The sequence below is a fragment of the Monodon monoceros genome, unplaced genomic scaffold, assembly GCF_005190385.1.
Source record: "Monodon monoceros isolate NGI ecotype Baffin Bay Population unplaced genomic scaffold, NGI_Narwhal_1 Super_Scaffold_13, whole genome shotgun sequence".
Classification (NCBI taxonomy): domain Eukaryota; kingdom Metazoa; phylum Chordata; class Mammalia; order Artiodactyla; family Monodontidae; genus Monodon; species Monodon monoceros.
In genome coordinates, this window is record NW_021703769.1 from 85,634,817 (window position 1) to 85,651,359 (window position 16,543).

At 56.5% G+C, this 16,543-nt stretch overlaps 1 protein-coding gene across 1 annotated transcript in view; it reads right to left on the reverse strand.

The window, feature by feature from the left end:
• DNAAF5 (dynein axonemal assembly factor 5) overlaps positions 1 to 16,543 on the reverse strand; it is a 37,338-nt gene that overhangs the window by 12,194 nt on the left and 8,601 nt on the right. Inside the window, exons 3-10 of the mRNA XM_029222217.1 lie at positions 15,845 to 15,969; positions 15,367 to 15,485; positions 11,786 to 12,018; positions 11,018 to 11,230; positions 7,268 to 7,411; positions 5,680 to 5,848; positions 3,401 to 3,548; positions 536 to 686 (exon numbers count right to left, since the gene is read on the reverse strand). Coding sequence (XP_029078050.1) covers positions 536 to 686; positions 3,401 to 3,548; positions 5,680 to 5,848; positions 7,268 to 7,411; positions 11,018 to 11,230; positions 11,786 to 12,018; positions 15,367 to 15,485; positions 15,845 to 15,969 — 1,302 coding nt within the window. The remainder of the gene's footprint in view (positions 1 to 535; positions 687 to 3,400; positions 3,549 to 5,679; positions 5,849 to 7,267; positions 7,412 to 11,017; positions 11,231 to 11,785; positions 12,019 to 15,366; positions 15,486 to 15,844; positions 15,970 to 16,543) is intronic.

Below are 16,543 nucleotides of genomic sequence, written 5' to 3' on the forward strand. Positions count from 1 at the left end.
ATCTTGATTTTAAAATCCAGATAATTTGAACATCTGTCAGTTGGTTTTTAAAAAATCTGTTATTCAGAAAGTCTTAGGCACCGATCCTACACAGCCCACTATTTACTAGCAGGACTGGGTATCGTGTCCAGTAAAGTTTGGGGGGCATTTCAACTTAAGTAACAGCTGTTCAGGTACGACAATGTTTTCCCTACTTCTACTGTTTCCTCAATTCCTCATCTATCTGGAAATATGAATACAAACAACGCTCTTTGAGTCAGACTCCTGTGATGAAATTCTTTTCTTGTAAACAGTAACAATCACTTAAGAAATCCCCCAGGTGACCCAAGGAAACAACGGGCTTTCCCCCCAGACCTCTGCTCGCCCTCCGGCCCCATAGTCCCGTCCCCTCGGTCTGTCTGGGAGCATCTGCTGCCGCTATCAGGACAGGAGACTCAGGTGAGCGCTCTTCACCTGCGGCAGGTGTGCCAGGCAGGCCCCGGAAGCCCAGGGCACAGCCTGTTCCCCTCTTGGGTCCAGGATGCACGAGCCCTACCTGCTCATCTGACAGGACCCCGCTGCTGACAAGCGCCCAGAGGCAGGACACGGCCGCTGTACGGATGGCTGCAGCCGTCCTCCCCGCGTGCCACTGCAGATTGGGGACGAAGATGTCCTTGATCAGGGTGTCCAGGTAGCCATGGAACTGTCTGGAGCGGAAGCAGGAGACAGTGGGTGAGAGGGGCACCCAGACTCCCCGAAGGAAGCGCTTCCATTTGGGAAACGGACTGGGCGGAGGGAAAAGGCCAAACAGACAAAACGAGCGGAAATCGAACACTGGACGTTGAACAAGAGCCCCCGCTCCCCGGGGTAGTGGCCAGGGAGGGGACGTGGGGCTCTCTCCCACAGCTATCACGGGGCAGGGCTGCACTCGGGCTCCTGCCGCCTCTCCTGGGACTGGACCCTGGGGCTGGGGGTGTATTCCAGCCTCCCTCCCACTCTGTGGCCGAGGGGCTTCCCCAACACCCCTCCTGGATCTAAGAAAAGGGTGGCCGCGCTACCCCAAGCACCGATGGGGCGGCAAGTCACTCCCACAGGCGGCGACCTTACAGAGACGGGCCTCAAGGTCCCTGCAACCACGTGAGGTCCCTCTGACCACGCCCGCTACCTTGGCAAAAGGGCACCCTGGGGCTGCACGTACGGTCCCATGTGTCAAGACACCGGGAGACACGGATGTTCCCGCCAACATAGTCGGGGACCTTCCTCTCGACACGCCGTCAGGACAAACACAAAGCAAAACAAAATCCCAGCCCTGAGCTCCACTGGCTGGCCTGGCCACCCGGCAGCGGAGCCACACATGAGGCCCCGTCCAAAAGCCCGGGGAAAAGCCTCAGCCCTCCGTATGACTCCTGTACCCCACGGGCCTCTGCTGATGGAGCAAGACGTATTCTGCTGAACAAAGGACTCATTGACTTGCTTCCCAGGGTCATTCCGTAGCACGCTTCACAGGGGGGTCCCGCCTCCAGCACCAGCTGCTTCGGGACCTGGACCAGCGTGAGGGCCTGTGAGCCCACGGCTGCGCCGTGCCCCCAGCAGGGGGCACTCCTGAGCCACCTGCGCTTCCGACAGTGGACCTGGTGCAGGGCGACTCACACACATTCAAGGTTTTCTACGTGCTTTAGTTTTTTAGCAAGGAGCTGCTGTTCCCTGCAAAGGGATTCACCAGGGGACTCTGGAAAGCTCAGCCCCGTGTCCTGGCTGAGGCGGCCCAGGCGATGTGGCCACGAGGGCCTGAGGGCCGAGTGCTGGCCGTGAGGAGGGACAGGCAGTGGGACTCCAGTGATATGGTGGGAGCAGAAAAGGCACTGGACTCCCCAAGAATGAGTACCCTGCTTCCAGAGGACGCACACCTGTTCAAACGCAGCTGGGCCCCGAGGCCAGGAAGCCCAGCCCGGTCAGGCCCACGGGCTCCTCCAGAGCCACCAGCATCCAGGCCTTGCCCTGCGGGAGAAGCTCCGTAACATCCCGCACGAGGGAACGGCACTGGGTGGTGTCTGGGCGCCCAGACAGGGGAGCAGGCCTCCTTCACTGGGGGATCGCACTCCAGCCAGGGTGCCCCTGCCCCCGCCATCCTCTGGCTGGGAGCCCTGCACCACCGGGTGTGCCGGTGCCAGAGGCGCTTTCGGGGGTGGGGTGGGGTGAGGGGGGGCCGCATTCCTTTGCTATCTCAGACTCTGCGCTCTGTAACCCTGAGGTTCAAAACCAAGCAGGTGTTGCTTTCCAAAATCTTTCCTGCCTGTAAAAACAGTTAATCCTTGCACTAGACAATTGTAAACTGAACAACTTTCTTCTCCTGATAGCGGTTTCTTTCCACAAGAAGCCTTCAAGGGCAGCTTCTTGAGGGAACTCGGTTCAAGAGCGGGGGCTTCGTTCCCGGGGGTTGGCTGTCCTCAGGGGGACGCAGCGGAGCAGGGCCCCGAGGGGTAGTGACTGATCTGCCGGCTCTCTCCTCACGGGGCAGCTGCCAGACCCAACTCAGTAACCTTTTTATAGTCTATTCTAACCCTTGAAGTCTTTGCAGACAAGCAGGAAATAAAATTTCCTGCAATACAATGGGCTGGCTAGAGGCCCAAGAGCAGAGATCAGAGTAACACCCAGAGAAGTGAAGTCTGAATAATGACCCATTATTTCCCTAGGAAAGTCCAGGACAGGCCGACGACAAAGATTTGCTCCCTCTCAGGGGACGGGTCCCCAAAGAGCAAACAGCATCTCACTGCCTGAAGCCCCACAGCCCATCCTGCCAGGACGCTGTGTCGCTTTGCAAAGGGAGAGGGCGGGGCCTGCAGATGGCTCTGCTCCGGGCGGCCTCACGTCCAGTCTGGGCCGCCCGCCTCCTTCCCTTCGGAGCCCCGAGCTGGAGGCCCGGGTGTTTATGCTGCCTCAAGTCCCTCCGGAGGAGAGGAGTTTCCTAAGTTCTAACCTTAACGGTCATTCAATCAATTCTCTGTGAGGCCTGAAAGGTACCAGAAGCCTTTTAAAGCTGAGAACAGCTAATGTATAAACAATTAGTAGTTAATGTTCCCTAAAACTTTTTCATTCAACGGAATTTTAAGGACCACAAGAATGCGACTGATTTAGTGTCTCTCTATGCGGTGCACTGGCTGCGGGGACTACGCCGTTTCCCTGGGGCGCTGGCTGTGTGGGGAGTCACACGACAGCAGGACCCAGAGCTCAGGGTCACCCCAGGTCCCACCTGAGACCTCAGTGCGGGGGCACGTGGGGACCACTCAGCCACAGCACAGCATGGGGGGCAGCATGGGGGGACTTCGTGGAGGGCAGCATGGCGGGGACTGCGTGGGGGGCAGAATGGGGGGACCGCGTGGGGGGCAGCATGGCAGACCACGTGTGGGTGGAGCCGACCTACCCCTGCGAGTCCACCGTCTCCCGGGCTCCCAGCAGCAGCCCCGACAGGGTGGAGAAGAGCTTCAGGCGCATGGGTGGGTCCCGGGCTGGCTGGAGGCAGCTCCTGAGGATGGGGACCAGTTGGGGCAAGGCTTCTCCGAGGGCAGGGCCTAGAGCACAGACAGGGGCCTCATTCCTACGTGGCAGGAGGATGGGAGGACGGAGCCCCGCAGCCGCTCTGGCCGCGAGCGGAGGTGCATGCTGGGCACGGCCAGCGGACATGCACCCTCAGCTCCGGGAAGGATGCTCTCAGCACAGGACGCCAGGTTCCGCCTCTCCCTTTGACCCTCCCCCCACCATGGCTCTAATTGTTCGGTACGTAAGCTTTCTTTTTTTCCCTACATCTTACCAAATTCTTAAAAAAATTTAAAGTCAAGCAAACTTTTTTTTTTAATTTATTTTTAAAATTTATTTTTGGCTGTGTTGGGTCTTTGTTGCGGTGCACGTGTTTCTCATTGTGGTGGCTCCTCTTGTGGAGCACGGGCTCTAGGCGCGTGGGCTTCAGTAGTTGTGGCACGTGGGCTCAGTAGTTGTGGCTCGCGAGCACAGGCTTACTAGCTGTGGCGCACGGGCTTAGTTGCCCCGCGGCACATGGGATGTTCCTGGACCAGGGCTTGAACCTGTATCCCCTGCATTGGTAGGCAGATTCTTAACCACTGCGCCACCAGGGAAGTCCCCAAGCAATCTTTTAAAGGCCAACCAAAACCCAACATTCAGACCACGTAGGCTGCTTGATGTCTGACCCTGAGCCTGGCAGCCAGCATCCTTTCCCATGCCTGTTACTAGATGAACAAATTGTGCCACTGTCCCCGAGCCTGGAAAGTCCCAGATGCAGTGACGGTGCTCAGGACCCGGACCTGCACGTGATGGGGAGAACACAGTCTCCGGGGTCTAGACGTGAGCCGCAGCTCAGAAGAATCGGGTCACCAGTTGCCCTCCCCGCCAGGCCCTGTGCTGACCCGGGACATCGTGTGTCAGAAGTGAAGCCGTCACCCTCAGGCCCTCTGGTTTACTCCCGGTCTGCTACTTCTGTACTCAGTCAGGACTTCAGTCTTTTCAGAGGCATCACCTCAAAGCCCAGGGTCAAAGCAAAACAAGCGTGACTGGAGGGTCCACTGTAGCCCGAAGCTCTGCTGCTGCCAGGGTGCACTGTGGCCAGGAGCATGGCGTGCAAGGCCACGAGCTCGGAGTCCCGCTGCCCTGCCGGTCCTACCCTAACCCCCGGGGCGGGAGGCCAAGCGGGCACAGAGGGTAGGCAGCACCTGGGGGAAGAGCACGGGGACGCCACTGAAGAGCACGGGCACGCCACTGAAGAGCACGGGCCACACAGGACGCCACGCAAAGTCACGCTTTCAAGGTTTAACATAGGGACTTCCCTGGTTGCCCAGTGGTTAAGAATCTGCCTTCCCGGGCTTCCCTGGTGGCGCAGTGGTTGAGAGTCCGCCTGCCGATGCAGGGCACGTGGGTTCGTGCCCCGGTCCAGGAAGATCCCACATGCCGTGGAGCGGCTGGGCCCGTGAGCCATGGCCGCTGAGCCTGCGCGTCCGGAGCCTGTGCTCCGCAACGGGAGAGGCCACAACAGTGAGAGGCCCGCGTACCGCAAAAATAACCCAAAAAACAAAAAACAATCTGCCTTCCCATGCAGAGGACGCAGGTTCAATCCCTGGTCCAGGAATGAACATGCTGCAGGGCAACTAAGGTCACGCACCACAACTACTGAGCTCACATGCTCTGCAGCCCATATGCCGCAACTACTGAGCCCATGCACAACTAGACAGAAGCCCATGTGCCACAACGAGAGAAGCCTGTGTGCTGCAATGAAGAGCCCACGTGCTGCAACGAAAGATTCCGCGTGCCGCAACTAAGACCCGACACAGCCAAATAAATAAATAAACAAAATTAAAAACGTACATTGGTCCTATGTCACACTCTTGAACTAATTATTCCCAAAAAAAAAAAAAAGGTTTAACATAAAAATGTGTGCCTGGGCAGACTTTAAAGACCCACGTTACAGCAAGTCTTCACTACAGAGTTCGCAGCATCTTTTAAATTAAGGTTTTGTTCCTTAAAACAGCTGCTCTCCACAGGCTGAGAGTGACCGTGAGTGACTCTGAAGAACCAGCCTTGGCGTGCCACCTCCTGGGTGGTGCTGAGCAGCTGTGCCCGTCTGTGCCGGGGCTGCTGGGGCCACCACGGGACCAGCGCTCCGAACCCCACCCGGGGCGCCCGTCTGAGGCTCACCTGAGTGAGCAAGCACCACGTCAAACTGCAGGAACCCCGTGGAGTGGCCGGTCCAGTCCCGGTGCGAGGCAGCCAGCCGCTCCAGAAGGGCGCCCACGTGCGCTCGGAAGAGGTCCTGGCTGCCGTCCACGCTCTCCACCGCAGCCAGCTCGGCCAGCGCCTCCTGAACCTGGGGGAGCAAGTGACAGGCTGGGACAATGCGATCTTGGGACTCACAGACCCCACTGGAGACTCGTCCTCACCACCTGAGGGAGGGAGAGCCACTCGGGCACACGCCACGTGGCCCGGGGCTCCCGCGACGCCCCTCCTGTCTGTATGAGAAATAACGAAATGGACAAACAATGGGCAGGCAGTTCAGGCACAGTCCCCCCACCCCCCATGAGGCACCACCCAGGGCAGGGCAGTCCCTGCAGGGTGGGAGGCTCACCCTGGAGTCCCAGCCAGGCTCCATCTATGGAGAAGGGGGAGCAGGCGGTTTCAGGGCCGGCACTGAACAGACTTAAACCACGGGTGCCAAAGATGGGCCCACGTCCTCGCTCTCAGAGTGCTTCACCTGACCAGACCTCCGGGGACAGTGTGTCTGCTGCTCTGCGGGCACAGAGGAGACGGAGGACCGGACCCTCCTCCCCCAGGGCTGTAGGAACAGGACGCCCCCAGCATGCTGTGCGGCTGTCCCGGGGCCCCAGTCTGGCCTGCAGACTCGCCCGTAATGACAGACTCGGCTTTTCTAGTATTTACAGCCCTACAGTGATGACCTCCCTGATGGGACACGTGCCCTCCGGAAAGGGGGTTTTGTAAGAGAGAAAGAAAACACAGTTTACGAAGGCCCCGGGGAAGGGGAGGGCAGGCGGGGAGCCTCCCGGACACAGTGTGGATGGAGAGGGGGAGACAGAACCCGGGGGAGAAGCCGGGTTCTCGGCTTGGGGAGAAGTGGTCAGACAGCCGGGTCTCTGGATGGTCCTCGCAGCCGCAAGGAGCTGGATGTCAGAAGATTTTAAGTTAAATACAGAGTCCGGGGCGGGGGCCACCTCCCCGGAGGTCCAGTGGTTAAGACTCCGTGTTTCCAATGCCGGGGATGCAGGTTCGATCCCTGTTTGGTGAACTAAGATTCCACATGCCGCGCGGCACAGCCAAAACAATAAAGAAGCAAGGAAGTTCAATGGAGAAAAGAATTTGAAAAAAAAATACAGAGCCAGGGGAATGGAAACAATTGTGTAAAGCTGGGCTGCAACCAAATGGGACAATCATGATATTATTTTCTCTCCTGACCTCCGGTGCACATGTGTATTCTTAACCTCACTCAAATGCAGATTTAAGACGAGGGAGGCCTCGTTTCTTGCCTGTTTCTCCAAGATTAAGCAGCCTGCCTCACTCTGAGATCCTGAAGCCAATGGGCAGTTGGAGGGAATTTAAAATCCCGTGTGTCCCTGAGGCCGCCTAGAGAACGAATCACCCCGCATGTTCTAGACTCTTTCATCTTAGGTAGCCAGTTCGCTGGGCAAGCCCGAGGCTTGGAGTTTGACAGCAGAGACTGACAGATGGCAGCCTCCCGTCCAGGGGCTGAGGCAAGGCAGGAGGGCCCCCTCACCTTGGCACCAAGGCCCGCGGGTCCCCACAGCGCCAGGACAGTCACCAGCACCTCCATGAGCGGCACGCCGGCCCCTCGGCAGTCCTCCCGGCTCACGGACACCACGGCCTGCACGCACTGCAGCAGGCGCTCCCCGTACAGGCGCTGTGGAGAGAGCAGGGCACCATCAGCCACCCCTGCACCCGCTCGGCGGCCCAGACGAGGCCCCACCGACCAGGGCCATGGAGCCACGGCGACCCCACGAGTGGACTGGGCCAGGATTCTGGCACATCAGCCATAAAGAGGGTGTCCCTCTGCACAACAGGGAAACCGAATCCCTGTTGAATCCCTGAGAATTGAGGAATTCACGGCAACTCTGTTAAGTGCTTAATGGTATTTGAGTTACATTTTTAAAAAGTTTGCATGTGTTAGTGACACACACTGTAATAGTGACAAGTGGAAGGACAGGGAATCTGGATTTGCTCTCAGTACCCCAGCTCTTCCCACCCCACCCCCAAAGTCAGAGAGAAGCTGGACCGAGGGGGATGTGGCTGGAAGCGGGCGGCAGGCACGAGGGGTGCACACTGCTCCCCTCCCCTTCTGTGCACTTCTGAGTGTTTCTATAATACTAAGTTAAGAAAAATAAAATTCTGTGATTCAAAGATGCTTCCAGACTGCCGGGGGTCAAGGTGACACCTCGGTTGGGTCGAGCCCTTCTCTCACCTCCCAGGCTCCAGCCTCATCCACTGTGAAATGGGGGCCAGGAGTGAGCATGGGGTGGGGGCCCCAGAGGAAGAACTGCCTAGAACACCCCTCCCACACGCCTGCTCTGCTATGTTTCATAAAGGACAGAGGGAACCAGGGCAAGATGCTTAAGGTTTGTTTTTTTTTTTTACTAATGGGGGTGTGAGCTCAAAAGTTTGGTGAAGATTTGGCTAGACAATGGGTTGGTTCTAAATTCTGAATCAGCTCTAAAATCCTAAGACTCATTCACAAGTGATATAAATCATAGAAGTTTAAACAAAAAATTCACTGTGGCATGTCCCCAGCCACTCAGGGGTCCTAACTCCCCCGAGAAGCCAAAATTGGTGTTTTATTCAAACACTTACTTTTCCCACAGCCCCATTTCTTTCAGACCTGGATTGACTGATTGATTGATTTTTTTGAGGGCATGACTTTGGCTAATTTCTAAATGACCTACAATACATATTTAAGGAGCTACCATTCTTTCAATTAAAATAAACAGGGATTGGGGCTTCCCTGGTGGCGCAGTGGTTAAGAATCCACCTGCCAGTGCAGGGTACATGGGTTCGAGCCCTGGTCTGGGAAGATCCCATGTGCTGAGGAACAACTAACCCTGTGCGCCACAACTACTGAGCCTGCGCTCTAGAGCCCGTGAGCCACAACTACTGAGCCCGTGTGCCACAACTACTGAAGCCCACGCGCCACAACTACTGAAGCCCACACACCTAGAACCCGTGCTCTGCAACAAGAGAAGCCACTGCAATGAGAAGCCCGCGTACCGCAACGAAGAGTAGCCCCTACTCGCTGCCTGTGCACAGCAATGAAGATGCAACGCAGACAACAATAAATTTTAAAAATTAAAAAAAATAAAATAAACAGGGAGTTGCTCTCAGCATTGGCTGAGCCATCTCACGACACCTCCAGATGCTGGAACTAACCAAAGGTCTGTGTCCTTCACAAGCATTGCCCTCCTGCTGTGAACACGGCACCACCTCTGAGGAAACGGGGCCTTAATGTTCACGGATTTCACGATATTTAACTAGAGGATTTTCAACACCTACCTACCTACCTACCTACCTACACACACACACACACACACAGAAAAAGAAAACAAGACACAGAGGGAACTGACACAGAGGGAGATGCCACAACTTCACCGGGGAAAGCGCCAGGCACTCCCATCCCAGACCCCACACCCGATTCCTGAGTAAACAGGAGGAAACGAGTTACTTCTGTTTTATCAACCGTTTCTGCATCTCAGTCCCCAGATTTCAAAGCAGAGGCTCAGGTCCTGTCAGCTGAGCCCAGGCCCAGACAGATGAGCAGAACGTCTCTGGGGCCCTGTTGGCTCAAGCCGGGGCTTTACATTTAGTTTGGTCTTGAAGCATTTGAGGTCTGTCCTCACAGTCCCTGGAAAACGACTGTAGGAAACACTAGGACGACCCCTCCCTGTGCGGAAGCCGTGCATTCTGGCCACAGGCGTGCGAGGATGGGAGTGAGTCGCACGACTGGGGTTCACACTGGCTGGTCCCTTGGCCAAAGGCTGGAACGTGTCTAGAGACACGTGTGTGGATGGAACTGTCAGGAAGGGGCCCCTCTGTTTGCAGGACCGAGTAAATCTTTCCTGGAAGGACTGGAGGAAGAGGAACCAAGTGTGCGCTCTGAACTAGATGGATCGAGGGACCAAGGTTTCCTGTAACAACACTCAGGTGTGAAAAGACGTTTCCTTTGCTGTACAGCTTGCAACACGTGTACTGAAACACCTACACAAACTTTCAAGCTGCACCTTCTAGAACAGAAATGCTTCTGGAATGAAAATCCTTGTTGGAACCAGTTGAGTAAAAATGTGGAACTTTTTTCCACATTTTTAGATAATCATAGTTTATCTTAAAAATGGGTTTTGGGAAAAGTTGAAATATGGTTGAAAACACCAGGAGCAGGTGAAAAAGCCCACGAGCGTCCCCCCCTCCAAGACCTCTGTTCCATCCCCCCCCATCTGGGTTTCAGAAGCTGCCTTACAGGCTTAGTAAGATGGTTCCCACACGACTGTGAACGTATGTCAGAGTTAAGGCCAGATGCAGGTGTGGAAGTGCATCTCCCGGCAGCTGAGCGGTAGCTGGGCACCCCTGTGGTCCAGCTCTGTGGCCATGGCAGCCACTGTCAAGTGTCAGCTGTGCGGGGCCAGCTTCCCATGGCCCAGGGGGCCTGCAGTGCATGGGTCAGATGCCTGGCGAGGCAAACTCTCATTGCTCTACAGAGAGATGGGAGGGTGACTGGCCAATGCAAAGACTCAGGGTTTAAGCCCATCACAGCCACACGAAAACAAGGTCGTTATTTTTCCTTCAACAGCAAACAATTGTAAATTATTCCAAATGACTAAGCCTAACTACCTACATTGTTTCAGCTTCAGATGTAATGGATTTACTGCTCAATTTAAGACAAAACAAATCTGTAACCACCAAGCAGAACTCCCAATAACGGTTGCCAGGTCAGGTTGCCTGTTGGAAGCCCCGTTAGAAGCCAAGTGACCGGGGTAAGAATAAGCTCGCCATGGAGACACCGTGTGCGACATGGACCAAGAGACGGGGCGTGGACTCACAGGTTCTCTGGGGGTGGGTGGGGTGGGGGTCTCCAGCTGAGACCACCCACAGCAGCGCCACCCGTAGAGCAGAACTGCCCTCGACGACGGATGCGCTCTATCTGACACCGCCCAGTGCTGGCCACACGGGCTACTGGGCGCTCGACATGTGGCCAGCGTGACTGAGGAACTGCCTTTGTTTGCACTTTGTTTCATTTTACTTTAAACGGCCGCCATGGTGGATGGAGAAGAACGGGCCAGGAGGCACGTGGGTCCAAACAGGAGGACATCAGGGCTGCATCCCAGCTACCATGCCGGTCAGATGTCCCCGAGAGGCCTGTGGGACTGACAACTGCTATGTGTAGATGGTCCCACGGGGGACCGAGTCACCATGGAGATGGGTGGACTCTACGATCCCCCCAGCCCCACCCTCTCCCGCGCATGCTTACATTTTCAGACCCTTGGCAGATGTGAGCGTGGGCCAGCTCCACGGCGATGACCTTCACGTGCGGCCGGAGGGCCTCCCTCGGGCAGCCTCGGATGACGGAGGCAAAGACCAGGAGGCCGGAGGGGGAGGGAGACTTCCTCAGCATTGACAAGATCAACTTCAGAAACACCTCCGGGCTGACGAAGGTCCCGATCAGCTCTGCAGATCTCGTGCACTGAGGGCAGACGGAGGAGGCCTGAGGCTGCCGCCCCTCTCAGCCCCTCGCTGCTCTGCGTCTGCCGTGCCCGCTTTCACCTGCCATAAGCAGCCCTGCAGGCCCGTCTCTTCCTAACATGTGCTCAAACGCCCACGAAAACTGGTGAGTCCCCTCATGAGCTCAGAAGTGCCAGGGGAAGGAGTTCATGCCGTTTGGCGTGGGCAGGGCTGTCAGAGCGTCCTCTCTGAGGCCCGGCTGCCTGAGCTGGACTCATGGGGGCGGCTCTGCACGTCTGTCCGAGCAGTGACCACTGCAGTGGCCTGCGGGTGGAGGATGTGTTTACCTTCAGACACAGGGCCACTCACCTGCACATGCTTAAAGAGAACCGTTAAACGCCATTTTTTATGGGCACGCAGGCTGGATGCAGAAGGCTGGGGAGAGCCCGGGGGCCACAGAAACATCTACACCTTCACACAGGGGCGACTGCGTGACTGCTGATATGTGTCCAAGTTCACAGACTGCAGAACTAGGAAGGGTGCGTGCAGCCCCTGAGGACAGCGGAATGCCACTCACACTGCGGACCACGGCTTTCTCCTCGTCGGCACAGGCGTGGAGCAGGGTGCGCAGGACGGGCTCCAGGTGCTGCGTGATGTGGCCTTCCGCGTGCAGCAGCAGTACCGCCAGCAGCTGCGCCGACTTCACCCTGGTCGCCACCACCCAGTCGGTGATGTCGTGACAGATGGCGGGAAGGATCTTGGAGAGGTTTCTGAAGACCAGCTCCCGGCAGCCCAGCCCCGGGCGGCTCCCTGTGGGTCATAAAGATGGATGGGAACCCGTGAAATTTACAAACAAGATCTCAACGATTCATGTGCGAAGTCACTTACTACACATTCCTCACTTAAGGCACACCTACGGGTTTTATTTTGAGGTCTTAAAAAACTCAAACCAACTCTGAAGACAGAAATGACGCCACCAAGTGTCATAATTTACTTTAAGTCTTTACAGCGATCCTGAGGTGTGACACACAGTAAACTACATGCTCGAAGGGCACAACCCTGTAGTTCTGACAGATGGATACCACTGTGAACCACTGCGGCCGTCAAGATAACGCGCACCTGTCACCCAGAAGGTCCCTGTGCTCCCGACGATGCCCTCCCCTCAACCCCGGGCAGCCCCGGCCGGCTTCCTGTCGCTACGGGAGCCGCAATTTCCCGATTTTCTGTGAGTGCAGCTGCGCAGCGCACGCTCCTCTCTGCCGGGCTTCCTCCGCTCCAAGGCCCAGCAAGTGGTGGGGGGTGCCGGGCCCTGCTCACTGCTGAGCAGCGTTCCAGCACACGGACAGACCACAGTCTGTCTGTCTACCTGCCGATGGACGTCTGAGCGGTTCTGCCGTGGGCTGTCGCCGACGAGACTTCTCTTGGGTGGGCGCCCTGGAGCGCCACGGCTAAGCACATGGAAGGTGGGCACTATACTGATTAAGAAATGGCCGAGCAGTTTTCCAACGCTGCTGCACTGCTGTCTGCCCTCCCCAGCCGTGCACAAGGCCTGAAGCTCCTCCATGTCTGCACCACACCTGGCATGGGCAGTCTTAGGTCAAGCCTCCAGGCAGGGAGGGGCATCTCCTTGTGGCTTTGATGTGCATTCTCCTCACGAGCAATGCCCTGGAGCACTGACTCATGGGCTTGTTTGACATCTGTGTGTCTTCAGTGAAGTGTCTTTTCAAACTTTTTTTGCCACTAAAAAAACTGGATTGTGTTCTTGATATTGAGTTTGAGAGTTCTCTCTGTGCTCTGGACACAAATCCTTACATAAACAATTTGCAAACATCTCAGTCTGTGCCCTGTCGTTTCATTCTCTTAATGTCTTTCAAAGAGCAGAAGTTTTCATTTTGATGAAAAGCAATTTATCAGTCATTCTTTTGTGGAGTGTATTTAGGTCGTACCCTTAGATCCACATGGCATTTCGGGTTAATTTTCATTTATCAGGATGGTTGGATCCAAGCCCACTTTTTTTGCACATCCAGTGGTTCCAGCACCATTGCTGAGACGTCTTTTCTCCCCTTGTCTTTGCAACTTGCCAAAATTCAGAGTCCACACACCTGTGTCTGTTTCTGGACTCTGCTCTGTTCCACTGGTCTGTTGGTCTGATTTTTTATTTTTTTAATTTATTTTTGGCTGTATTGGGTCTTCGTTGCTGCGCACAGGCTTTCTCTAGTTGTGGTGAGTGGGGGCTACTCTTCATTGCGGTGCACGGGCTTCTCATTGCAGTGGCTTCTCTTGTTGTGGAGCACGGGCTCTAGGCACGTGGGATTCAGTAGCTGTGGCACACGGGCTCAGTAGCTGTGGCTCGCGGGCTCCAGAGCACAGGCTCAGTAGTTGTGGCACACGGGCTTAGCTGCTCCGCGGCATGTGGGATCTTTCTGGACCAGGGATCGAACCCGTGCGCCCTGCATTGGCAGGCAGATTCTTAACCACTGCGCCACCACGGAAGTCCATGTCGGTCTGTTTTTATGTTCACAACCTCACCATCTTGATTACTGCGTTTTATGTCTTAAAACCAGAAGTACTCATCTTTCAACCTGGGCCTTTGTCTTCAAAGTTTTGGCTGTGCTAGGTCCTTTACGTTTCCTTATGAATTTCAGGATAAGTTTCTCAATTTCTATAAAAAAGCCTTCGAGGATTTTGATTACAAGATTTTGACCTTAAAGACTCAAAACAACTCTAGAGATAGAAATGAGACCGTGACATGTCAAACTTTAAAGCATGTTTTAGTAAAAAGAACAGCTTGTACTGAGGCGTCACTTTGATTTTTGTTCCTGTTGCTTTTCTCTTTTTATGGTATATGAGAGAACTAGTTCTAAATGTTTCAGATTCTGCTGATGGTTTAAGTGAGCTTGTTATAATTTTGTAAAAAACAAAAAGGAAAACAATAAATGCCCTTTTCTTCCTGACGACATGTCCCTTGTGGAAAGTTTGTGGGATGAGGGGACAGGTTAGGACCGTCTGGGGAGTGGTCCACTGACAGGCGGGCACACAGCCCGAGAGGCATTTCCAGAGATGCGCGCCTCACTCTGAAGATGGCTCTGAAGCTGGCTCTGAAGCCTCCTTTCCTGTACTTGATACGGCAGACATGATAATTTAAAAGACGGTGCATTCTCAAACTTTACTCAATCAGAAAAAACCCTGCTGGCAACTAATTTTTGTACCTTTTCCAAAACATGCGTGATTACCCCTTGTAGCAGTTGTGCGGCGTGGGAGGTGAAGCTGCATGAATAAACATGTGGACCAAAAAAAAAACCACGGGCCTCCCAGGTATGGGGGAGGAGCCGCCTTCTGGGTCTCACAGTGAACAGCAGCGGGTGCACACGAGGCGTGAGCAGTTGTCTTCATGCTGCCCTTCGTGCAAGGCGTCCCCTCCAGGGTGGCCGTCCGAGCCTGACTTCACCTGACCAGGGCTGGAGGGGCCTGCGGGCCCCGGTCCCGGTCCCTCCCATGGTGCTGCCTGTCTGACCCGGTGCATGTATACCAGGCTCTGTCCCTGCCAGCGGCACTCCACCATCACTCCACTGTAAGAAGACACCTGCAGACAGACTGCAGTGATACAGGCGTCCGATCAAGTTCAGTGGAAGGGACTTCGTTCCTAGACAGAAAGCGTTTCCAGAGCAGAAGAAACTAGACACGTGTGGGGTTGAGGGGCAAAGAGGGGGGCCGCAGCCCGGCAGGCAGGGGGCTCCCTTGGAAATGCAGCCCGGATCTGACTCAAGAGCTAAGGGAACACATGGCGTGCCTGCGCACACACACACGCACCCGCGGGCGCTCACGGTCTGGCAGAGAACCACGACAAGGGGCAGGACGGGAGGTCCAGCAACGGGAGGCTCTGTTCTGAGGGTAGCATCACCCGGAACACGAGGACTGCGTCTCACTGGCTACCTGTGTGTTTGCTTCTCCAGGTGAAGCTCACAGAACAGCTTTGTGAGATGACAAAGCACCACCCATTTCCAACGTTTCCCCATCAGGCTCACGCTCCTCGGCTGGCCGCGCCCTCACGTACCCAGGGAGGCCCGCCCAGGACCGCGAGGGAGGCCCTTCCCGCCGTCCGGCTCTACCTCCGGGACTCGCCCTGCTGCACCGCTGGCCTGGGCTGGCTGCGCTCACCTGGCGAGGGGTGGTGTGCGGGGGGCGGGCCAGCAAAGTCCAGCTTGTCCTTGAGGTCCTCCTCGTTCTCCATCTGCCAGTGCAGCCCGACCTGCTCCCAGAGGCCGGCTGCCCCGCACCTGCCGCACAACACAGACCCGGGTCAGGGGGCGCCCTCGGGGGGGGCGGCCGGGTCTCTGCCCGAGGGAGCTCACCAGTGAGTCTGCCATGCCTCCATCACTAACCCAAGCAAAGTGCTAAAGATGCAAAACTGTACTGTTGAAGTCCCGTGGCCTCCAAGCACGCAGGATGCGGGGACACGGTGGCTCCCGCAAGACTCTGGACCAAAGGAAACAACCACCGCCGTAAACAACAGCTTAGGAAAAGCCAGCGCCTGGTGAGGCGAGCAGGAGGGAGGCGCACGGCACGGCGGCTCTGGGGCGGGACGTGCTTGCCCTGGCACCCAGAACCTCGGCCTGTCCGCCACGTTGCCACTTACGCGATCTCGGGGATCTCATCGTCGAGGCTGCTCAGGAGAAGCGGAATGAGCCTGTGCAAGAATGAGTAGCGGTCCCGCAGGTGCAGCAGCCAGCCCCCGACCACGCGCGCCACCGCCTGGCGCACCTGCAAGCAGAGGAGGGTGAGCGGCCTTCACGCGCGTGAGGCCCGCGGCAGCCCCAGGTCCCCCGTGCGGGCACACAGAGGCCCCAGAGCCCGCTCAGGTGCTCTGGCAGCTCTGCATCCCCATCTCGGGCCTGGAACGAGATGCTAGCTCCCTAGGTCTCGCTGCTTCAACCCCTGTCCTCCGGGCTCAGGCCGGACCCTCCACTGGCCACAGCAGGTCCTGCAGCCCCGCCTCAGCCCTGTGGCACGTTTGCGGCCTCCTGTGTGGGAACCTCCTGGCTGGGCTGGGCACTGGCCGCCTATGTCCAAGAAGGTGACGTGCGTGCCTCTACCCACCTCACCCACTGCAGGGAAGAGGTGAGCTTCATGTCGCATGTGACCCAGGGAGCAGCAACAGGCCTCTGTTTTTATCATGTTCTGATTGGACCCAAGGATTCTGATGCCCGTTCCAGTTTAGTCGGGCAGGATCCCACCCATGGGGGCTCGGGTTACATCACACCCCGCGGGCTCCCAAAGTAGCCAGCACTGGACGAGGAGCAGCCGCCTTGCCTCGGCTTCAGGTTCTCCTCTACGT